This window comes from Solea solea, chromosome 7 (assembly GCF_958295425.1).
Source record: "Solea solea chromosome 7, fSolSol10.1, whole genome shotgun sequence".
Classification (NCBI taxonomy): Eukaryota; Metazoa; Chordata; class Actinopteri; order Pleuronectiformes; family Soleidae; genus Solea; species Solea solea.
The window spans coordinates 2,187,108-2,198,002 of record NC_081140.1 but is presented as its reverse complement, the minus strand read 5'-3'; the positions used below and the strand labels follow the sequence as shown (position 1 = coordinate 2,198,002).

The window sequence follows — 10,895 nt, the reverse complement described above, 5'->3', positions numbered from 1 at the left end:
GGGTTCTGTCTTGGGCCCTCTCCTCTTCTCTCTATACACCAACTCTCTTGGTTCTGGTATTCTCTCTCATGGTTTTTCCTATCACAGCTACGCCGATGACACCCAACTCATTCTCTCTTTTCCCAGCTCCGACACACATGTAGCAGAACGGATCTCCGTTTTCATGTAAACATTGTCATAAACAAAACAATGAAGTTATTGAAGATACAGTAAACTATTATTTACAGACAACTCTCTGTTGTCTGTATTCTCTGGCGTGTATCTCTGTAATCCTTTGTTCTATACTGCAACGGCATACGCCATTGGAAAGGGCAGTCTTACGGTGTGTGTGTGTGTGGGACAAGATGGCAGAGTGTCAGCTCCAGAAATGCGGCGATATGCGCAACAACTTTTTTACGCATCGGTATTTACGAAGTTTGACATGTAGTTATTCATTTAGGTGTTATTTGAGCTGTGTTTGTCACAAGGAGGTTTTTGCAGCTTTGTAGACGAGATTTTTCAGAAAATTTTGATACCAAGTTATCAAAAAAAATTAAAAAATCACTTTTTCGTGATCCTGAAATAAGTTGCGTAAACTCCGTCAAAGTCCCCCAATTCGGGCCAGCGTTAGCTCATGCAACACAGGAGAAAAAAAATGCACACACGCGTCTACTTAATTAGCGTTTGCAATACTTATCTCGGTCATCAAAAATCCATCACAGATAGTTGACACTTCCTTCAGACTGAGTTTGGTGTTGAGTCCTCATGAAGACATTTAGCAGTTTGTGAAGTGTCTAGTGTTGTTTTTTACAGCAGCAACAGAGCGAGCAGTTGACACAACTCCGGAGCAGGAGGAGGAGCTGCTGTTCAGAGGAGTGGTCTGACCTGCTAGTTGCGTCACTAGCAGGCACTTTTGAAATCCACTTGGGAGAGCTCAGGAAAATAATAAAACCCTGCGTTCTCAGCAGTGGCTGAAGTGGCTGTTGTGAAATTTTAGGGCTACATAAACAAGGAAATGACGCAGATACACATCCAAAAGCAACGTTAATTGGAGTTTCCGGGCTAATTCCGCTTTAAATCAAAAAAATACATCTTTGGTACTACTAGAACTAGTTTAATGTAAAATGACATTACCTCCCAACATTGGAAAAAACAAGTGGTTATGATGTTAGTAGTAATATTAGTTTTAAAGTATTTTCTTATCAAATTGTTTATTGCCTGTATTGTGATCTTATAGTTACAAGTCTAAAATACAAATGATAGATGAAGAAACAACAGTGATCACAGTTTTACTTTGTGGTGCCTCGACCCATGATGGCTTTCTTTGTGTTTCTCTCTGGTCTCAACAAGATTATGTAACATTTAGGTCCAAACAGTGCCACCAAGAGGCCAAAACTGGAGGCCAGGATGGCAAAAACCTCCACTGCATCTGCATATTTGCCTGGTGAGTTTATGTAACCAGGGACAAAGGCCACCCACACTGCACCGAAGATCAACATGCTAAAATTGATGAGCTTGGCCTCATTGAAACTGTCTGGAAGATTCCTTGCTAGAAAAGCTAACAAAAAACTCAGGACAGCCAGTAAACCAATATAACCAAGTAAAACTGTAAAACCAACTGTGGACCCAACTGCACACTCATAGACTATCTTGCCACTGTGATACTGGGTGTTTTTATGAGGCACTGGTGAAGCAGAGACAAGCCAGACAGTGCAGATTGCTGCTTGAATAGAGGTCAAAAACAGAACTGTCCCTCTCTGCTGCACAGCACCAAACCACTTCAGAGTGGACCCACCTCCTGGTTTGGAGGCCCTGAACACAGCCAGAACCACCATGGTTTTCACCAGGATACATGAGACACAAAGCACAAAGCTGATGCCAAATGCTGCATGTCTTAGTTGGCAAGTCCATAATCTGGGTCGTCCAATGAAGAGCAATGAGCAGAGGAAACACAATTTGAGCGACACCAAGAGAAGAAAACTGAGCTCTGAATTGTTGGCACGAACTATAGGTGTGTTGTGATGATGGATGAAGATGCCCAGAACAACAACACAGATAAATGTGCCCAACAGTGAGGTGGTTGTCAAGCAGATACCCAGAGGCTCATGGTAGGAGAGGAACTCTGTTTTCTTAGGAACACAGTGGTCACGCTGAGGGCTGGTCCAGAAATCTTCTGGACAACTGGTGCACTCCATGGAGTCTGAGAAAAGAGGGAAAGTGATGAGATACATGTTTATACAACATTTCTGAACTGTTTAAAGCGTCACACTCACCAGTTGTATTGCTGATCATTCCCTCAGAACAAGGGACACAGTCAAAACAACACTCAGGTTCCCCCTCCTTTCTGGCCATGCGGGTACCTGGAGGACAACTCTCACTGCACACTGACTGAGGAGGCTGTGTGGAGAAACATCAACCTGTTATTGTTTCTTATGAGGGCCCCTCTATACGTTTCCATGTTCTGTGTCTGTTGCTATGGATTTTCTGTGGCATGTCTGTTCAGCCCTGTGGATGGTGATACTTCTGCTGCTTGAAAACTGCTCAATATCTTTTTCTACACCAGAAATAATTTTAGGGAGAACAGTGACAAATTAGGTACAGCAGTTTTTGATAAAAGATGGAATGATACTAAGATTGCAGTTTTAGTGGATGATCAAGCTTTTCTTGACATCATGAGATGTAACAGTAACCAAACTATGAACCATTTTAACTGACCACAGTGATGCTACATTGACCAACTACTTTTAAGAAAAAGCTAGCACAGTTTTACCACTGACATTCATCACGCATGGGTGGTTTGTGGGAGACAATCAAAAGTTAAATCCTATATCAGCATGTTCTGGTAATTTTGAGCTCCACACAAAATATTCGAAGCAGGCTCAGTGTCTTGCAATTATTGTGGAAGAGGTGGATGGAAGAATACCTTGCCATTCTATAGACTTGACAAAAATGGATAGAAGAGATGCTGCACACCAAAGCTGGTGGGATAACAAGGTCATATAAATGACTGGCCTTGTAAGACAGTGAGACCACACCCTGTAGACACTAGACGAAACGTCATCACTCTGTATATTCTGCTCTTTGATTGAATTAATCAACTAGGTTCAAACCTCATCAGTGGGGACAGTCCCACCACTCTGAAGTGTAAACATTGTCTTGTTTGAAGTGTGTCTCAGTGCAGGAAGTAGACAAGTCAAGGTGGCTCAATTGTCATGTGAAAAGACCCCATGGTGAGTAAAAGGTCCCCAGAAGGAAATAGCCTTCCTGAGTAAATCACAATGGATATGTAAATGTAAAGTGTCTGTATTCTGGTGGGATATCTTGGATATAAGGGACAGAGCTCCCAGTGACCAGGGAGTTGGACTGCTTAACAGAAGCTCCCACACATCAACTGTGTGTCATACAACTTACTGGCTGTATTTTTCTACCACTGGACATTTCAATAAACTGGTATGTTAAACCCTTCATTTCTAATATTGCCTTGTTGAGACTTTTGTTCTAAATAGTTAAGAATCTGTTATTGAAGATTTATTTAGTCTAGTTATATGGTGAGATTTAACACTCATACCCTCCACCTCTGAGTTGAATAGAAAAGATTGAGTAACATGTCCTGTAAACTGTTGTGTTACATTTCTGACCTCTGAATACTTCAACCCAGGTGTCTCGGCTATTCTTCCATGTTCAACAAGGGCTATACCATTCACCTCTGAGTTGAATAGAAAATATTGAGTATTATGTCCTGTAAACTGTTGTGTTACATTTCTGACCTCTGAATACTTCAATCTAGGCATTAGGGCTAATCTTCTATGTGGAAAAAGGTCACTGAGTGGTTTTGATAATATAAACCATCCCTGAACTAGACCAGTGTCAGATTTCTTGACAATAGGATTGAATTCTTAAAGGGTTTACATTTTAAATGATTGGTTAACTTTAATTCCCACAATATTTAAAAGTAAAGTTAATTGTTGTTTAAATGGAGTCAGATTGAATAAATATTTACTATACTTTACTTTACTTTGGAAAACCTCTTGCTAACGCCGGAAAGACAGAATACTTCTTGGGGAGAGATTGTTACTTTGTAGTAGATATTTCCTCCCCTACAGCCTGTGGGACTTTCATACAGTCAATAAAGGTGGAGGTGCAGGCATATGTCTAGGAAGATTTTAACAGTACCATAATGAACATGGATGAATGACGACATTCACGTTAGATGGACCATAGCAAACCTCTGCAAACTCAGGAACAATTTGAATCTAGACTAGTGAGTGTGGCAAAGAGATAGTAACCTGTTTGGATTCAAAGTTCCAGAAGATTTTGTCTTCATCCAGTGTGAGTTCTTCACTTTTGAAGGCTGACCTCTTAACCTCACCCACTGTCTGAACTTTAGTTCTTCCATCAGGGAGCCACACCCAATTTATGATGTCATATATTGGTATGGTATCACCATTCTCATCAAATGACACTCGATCACCAAATTTTGTGGTAAAGTTGACTTTGTCCAAGTAATACACAAGCTTTGGACGCGATAGTCAGACATAGGGAAAACAAGAAAGACAATTACAGTTACTGCAGTCATTTTTTGCCGCGGCTGACCAACAGATTCACTTTTACTCATAAAACGTGAAGGTTTAGTTAAAACCTCTGCCCTCAGCTGTTGCCAGTGCTGAGGAATGAAGAGTGCAGATGTAAAAGACTTCTATTTTATGTTATTTAAGTTGAACAAAATAAAATATTTTTACACTTACACTTCATTCAAGTCTTAAAGTAATACAAATAATCAAATTAAATTAATAGTAGTGTAAACTGATATCTCACCTGCCATGGCTCCAGACTTTGTAAATGAGCACAGGTGTTGTTGCTAAAAGGTCCTCTCCCTGGCTCACACTGCAGCATGTCATCAAGAGCATACGCCAGAGCATACACAGCCTTATACACATTATACTCTGACCTGAGGTCTGAAACATCAAGGAACTCATTCTCCACATTCTCTATAACTTCCTGTCCAGTGCATAATTTTCCTCCAGTTTCCACCCAACCTGCTGGAGGTGGTGCAAATCTACACTGAAATGTGTGTTCCCAAAACTGAGTCACCTGAAAGATAATTATTGTGTGTATTAAAGCCAGTATATAATACTCACAAATAACCAGTCAGCAGGAAATTCTCACCATGCTGTTTCCATGGGTGTTGTTGTGATGTAGTTCAGGACGTATTTGTAACAGGAAGTCTCTGAGTCCTGGTATTTCTCCTCGTTGGACGGAGATGCCCAGTGTTCCACCCAGGTACGGGGTGAAGTAAGGAGTCTGGAGCGCAGCAGCTGATTACCAGATTTCACTGGCAATCCACTGCAGGCCTGTCACATTCTGCCTCACCACCTGTACATTGAAATATAATAAGTAGTGGTCCTGGTAAACACAGTTACTCTAAAACCCTCCTAAAAACAGCTTTAACAACTTACAGTTGAAACATTAGAAATGAAATCTGTTTTCCAGAGGCTAAATAGTTTTTTTCTGAATATCTTTTTAAGGACTGACCTCTTTCATGAGATTAAACGTGGGAAAATTATTGGCAAACACAATCACCACTCGAGCTGTAGATTTCCTCATCACATCCACTATTCTTCTCAGTTCAGCAGGGTCATAACCCTGAGGCAAAATCTCAGTGTAAGCCAGACAACCTCCACCAGCTGGACCCAGATCAGAGTGAAAGGATCGGGCAGCGTGGACTCCATAATCATCATCACTGATGAGCAGACCTGTCCAAGTCCAACCAAAGTGTTTTAGAATCTGAATCATAGCACTCACCTATGTGGACACAGAGCAGAGGGATAAGCGCACCGGCTGGAATCATCTTTACTAGAAATCCTGCTGAACAGGTTGATCAAAGACTGACACTGTGTTGCATATCTGATACCACATAACTCTGTAAATGAGACACAGCAGAACTAGTGATACACATTTTCTAAGGATAGATTTTCACCTGAAAAGCATCACTTGGGATCGTTCTAAAGAAAGATGGAAACTTTTGTCTGTCACTCAGGCAGGAACATGAGGCAAAATAACTCACCTGCAAAAAAAGCAGACCACATATTCTAAAAAATAGTTTTTTCTTTTTCTCTTAACACATTTAAGGTAAATTGGTCAACTGTTAATTTAACGCATTAAAGATAATTATTGGAATTATATTTAAATTTATTTTACATCATTTTATCACAAGAATTATTCAGTTGAAGGACTAAAAAAACTTACCAGAGGCATTCTGTACAAACCTAAGACAGTAGAAATGGCTATAGAATTTGAAGAGGTAGTATCTCCCACAATGCCTAGGACTGGAGGAGTTCCAACACAGTTCTCCTCTAATGTAAGTTGCTCTTCTTTTCCTGCAGCACTGACTAAGGACAGTGCTGCAGGAAATCCAATTCGTAGTTGAAAGCAGTTATCATACAGACTGTATCCCAGAGTCACATTAGGCAGCAGGTTGGAGTTTCTGTTGATCTCATCGATAGCAAAGGCCATGGTCTGAGTCTGTCTGAATCCTGTGATATCAAACCTAACAGAAAAACTATTGTTTATTTTTTGAAAGACCTTATATAGTGCAAAGCTACATATTTCACAACTACAGATACTGAAAAAATAATATCATCATCAACCACTTTATCAAACTTCAATGCTTAAAAAATGTCAGATATAATGTAATCAGTTCACATTACTAAAAAGATACATACTGATTAGCTAAACAGCTTCTTAATTTAACTTTTTCCCTGTCAGACTCACTCATAGCAGATAGGCAGCTGTGGCTCTGAGGTAAAAGTCAGGTCAGGATCAGCAGAAAATAAGTTGATTGCAAAAATCCCACCAAGAATCACATCTCCAGTTTTGTGCATCCCATTTAGAATAAACTGTCTCAGAAACTGACAAGAGGAGGAATAAAGAGAGGAGGACACAGCTGAGAATAAGCAGCAGTACAACATTAGCAAGAGCAACTTGTTATCTAAAAATACCCTCATGACTTTCCTGTGGTTCATCCTGTTACTGAGTTCAGTCCCATCACTACATCATCTTTTATTTGACTTTGACAATGTTTATTCTTGCACATCACCTATCAGGGCAGAATAACAAGCTGAAGGGGCAGGTCCTTAGTAACGTCATGCGTCATTTTGACATAGTTGACAAAGTGAGAAATTACAAAGTTTTACATCAGTGTGTTTGTTGTCTGTTCATTTTATGTTGCTTTTGTTGTTTAATGTTAGCATATTTAATATGGATTAATCCTCATTAATCTGGCTCAGTGATAGAGCAGGTCATCTTTCAGTTAGAAGGTTGTGGGTTAGATTCCTGGCTCCACTACTCTAAATGTGTTGATGTGCCCTTGAGCAGACACTTGGCCCCAAGTTGCCTGTCATATCTAAGGTGCATCTGCCAAATGACTAAAAGTAAACGTAATCACATATACACGATATCGGACATAGATTGTCCAATTTCTCTATATTTCAAGGATACAACATTAGTAACATAAATACCAATTATTTTCCTCAGACTACTCTCCCAAAGTACCTAGTATATCATCTGCCCAGAGGCTGAGTAGCCGGTGGGTCCATGTTACTGGACACAGAGGCGGCTAACTGTCTGGAGCAGATGACCTGGGAAAGAGGATATACGCTGTGTCGGAGACCCACCTTTGTTCTGTTGTGAGGACGAGATTTTGAAGCCGTTCATCTGGGTGACACTTTTGGAGTTGACCTGTCAGGTTAAAAGGTTTTATCTGTGACGGGTTTGTTTAACTTGAAAAGCTGCAACCATGGAAGTATTCTCATCAACACTTGAGGAGAATTCTTCTGTGAGAGCTTGACAAAGCTCTGTGTAGTTATTTCTGACTCTAGGGGGACATGTCTGTGTAAACCTGTGGACTGCTTTAGAACTGGTCTTCTCCACAAGTTTGATCTTTGACCCTTTTAGTTGCATAGGGAAGGTCAATAAGACCATGGTCTATCTCACTAAAATAATTGTCAATGTTGTTATCACAGTTGTCTGTAACAAAATGATCAATGTCTTTGCAAGATATTCCACTATCTTAAAACGAGGACATTGTGAGGTCTGAGCATGTCTTTCATGTGCTCCTACTGTTCTCTCTGGGGGGTAGGTGAAGCCTGCTTGGCTCTTATCACCATGATGCTGCAGAGAGGAGCCTGAAAAGGGGGAAGGTTAGCCCTGAACAGACCTATCCCCCTCTCCATGGAGGTGAGCATGGAACACAGTGTCATGCATGTGTGAATGAACAATATGGATGTCTACCACATGTTGCAAATATTGCAAACAAGTCTACACTAACTAAAATGCATAGTGGGACAGTTAGGAGGAAATGTCTTAAACTTAACTCAAGCTGAAACACATGAATGTGACAGCGAGGTACAACATTTTCACAGGGCTGTGTAACACACTGTGGCTCTATTTCAGTTCTAACTGAAAGGCTGAAATGCACGGCAATAACGGCACAAAATACAAGCTCTGTGACACAAGGTTGTGGTTTGCTGTGTGTTACTTAAATAAAGAGCACTTCAATTAACAACCTGATGTTTATTGTCGTGTTTCTACAGATCAAGTTAACTGGACAGTTAGCAACATTAGGAAGCTGAAAGATAAGTTAAAATCATAGGACTCAATATGGTAACACACACGCACGCATACATACATGTATACAATTATATACCAAACATGTTTTCTCCTGTGAAGTACAAATTTGGCACAAAAAAGGCTTTCTTATATTCTCGAATAGAAATAATAACAACCTAGGCCCATGTCAAAGTACAGGTTGAATATAAAACCATCAAGCCCAATAAAATTAGACATCAGCTGAAATGGCACATAACTGTTATGCTTTCAGGCACAAGACTGGTGGACTCAAATGCACGACTCCAGACAAAAGTAAGGTTTAACAAAAAGTTTACTTATTAAGTGTATCAAAAAAACGCTCTCAAGGAGGAAAAAAAACATGAACAAAAAAGCACTCGCAAGGAGGAATCAAAAACCATTAACAAAAAGCGCTCTTCAGGAGGGTCAAACAATTCTCAATAAGCATAAACTGAACCAAGTGTGGCGACACGAGGGTTATTACTATTAAATACTATTATTACTCCAAATACCGACAACGCCACCTTGGGTTATGGCCCAAGGACCAGTAGTAAAGGTCAACTAGTACCTTCAGACAAAAAGACACTCAGGTTCGTTTACTCAGGGAGGGAATGAGACGGAGTTCAATGATCATGTCTAACAATTTTATTCTTAAAACAATCATGAGATTGGCACTGTAACACAAAAAAAGAAAAGAGCCCAACTAAAAGGGGGATGTAGTCTGAGGCTTACCGGCTGGAGGAGGGGTTTGGTAGGGGAAGTGACATCCAAAAGGAAAAGGAGGACACCCCACACACACAGCAAAAGGTGACGTGTAAACAAAGAAAATCTTAAAAAGGGATCACACAGCACACAGGACAGCGGCAGAACAGCGGCGAAGCAGCGGCCAAATAGCCGTGGTTAATCAGCTGTGTTTACACTTGGCGTTGGCGTTGGCGTTAGCCTTAGCGTTAGCGCTAGCGGTGAAGACGCCGGATCTATTAGGGAACGACGGTTTTAATTGAATGAAACACGGACGAATATACACAACACAGCACGGCCATATGTGCTTACCTGTGCTCGGATGCTAGCGGCACATACAACGACCCGGAAGCGAGAGATCAGGAGGAGGGACACAGCCTACTTTTCCAAGTAGGTCCAGCTGCAGACCCGCAGACCACTCAACGAAACGCCCCTTCACTCAACGAAACGCCCCTTTACTCAACGAAACGCCCCTTCAAACTACACGACACTCTGATTGGCTCTCAAGAGACTGCGTCTGAAACGTGATGACGTTTACTAACGTGATGACGTTTACTAACGTGATAACGTCTTCTTTTATTGAAACTTTATTTACACACGCGTATCTCATAGACACTTGTTGACAAGAGACTTTTATCCCGGTGTGCGACAGGAAAAGAGAATAATAAATACTCGTGTTGACTTTTATGAACACAGAAATGTACTTTCTGTGAAATTTGTGAATAATTAATGTCACTCTGTAAAGTATGAAATGTTATAGCCAAACTGCTAAAATATATAAATGCCGATTGGAAAAGTTCTTTGAACATCACGTTTACACAATATAGTATCACGTTTTTGTGATATAATTATCACGTTTATACAATATAGTATCACGTTTATGTGATATAATTATCACGTTTATACAATATAATATCACGTTTATGTGATATAATTATCACGTTTATACAATATAATTATCACGTTTATACAATATAATATCACGTTTATACAATATAATTATCACGTTTATACAATATAATATCACGTTTATACAATGTTTATACAATATAATATCACGTTTATACAATATAATATCACAAATTCCACTTTGAACACACACTTTGAATAATTTCATTTGTTTTTGCAAACTTCCAACATCATGGCAACCTGTATTTTTAAAAAAAGGTGTGTTTAATATAGGCCTACATTTATTGAATGTCTTATTAGTCTGTAGTTTGACATGTTGTTCAACTGGACAGAACAACGATTAGAACTAATAAAAGTCTACTTGATCAGGTTTTTAACCTGAAAGAAACCCTCCTTAAATTCTGTGCTGGTGTGGTCCAGCTGGTGGTAGACAGAAGTTAAGTAGACAAGATCTGCTGAGTATGTCATTAAGGAGATGTTACCTATTTCCAGGAAGATATGTGAAACATTGGTATCTGAATCACACCCAGCCAGTTGGACATCAGTAGGTCTTTTGATGAATGTAAAACAAATGCACTGAAACCCTTGATTCTGCACAGGAAGTTGTATAATTTTCAAATCCATGTAATGAATACAAGTGA

General features: G+C 39.9%; 1 protein-coding gene across 1 annotated transcript; it reads right to left on the bottom strand.

Annotated features, from left to right (window-relative positions):
• Positions 1–1,176: 1,176 nt before the first annotated feature.
• LOC131463044 (extracellular calcium-sensing receptor-like) lies at positions 1,177–2,458 on the bottom strand. The gene is made up of 2 exons (XM_058634703.1): positions 2,253–2,458; positions 1,177–2,179 (listed from the first exon to the last, which is right to left on the bottom strand). Exons 1-2 carry the CDS (start codon positions 2,329–2,331, stop codon positions 1,269–1,271), a joined length of 990 nt encoding a protein of 329 aa, XP_058490686.1. The 5' UTR covers positions 2,332–2,458; the 3' UTR covers positions 1,177–1,268.
• Positions 2,459–10,895: the final 8,437 nt, after the last annotated feature.

Bases quoted from the DNA above. Each gene is read 5' to 3' on its own strand.
- LOC131463044 (XM_058634703.1), bottom strand. From the start codon at position 2,331: ATGGCCAGAAAGGAGGGGGAACCTGAGTGTTGTTTTGACTGTGTCCCT. The intron at 2,180-2,252 runs GTGAGTGTGACG...CTCTTTTCTCAG, and splicing joins AATGATCAGCAATACAACTG to ACTCCATGGAGTGCACCAGT.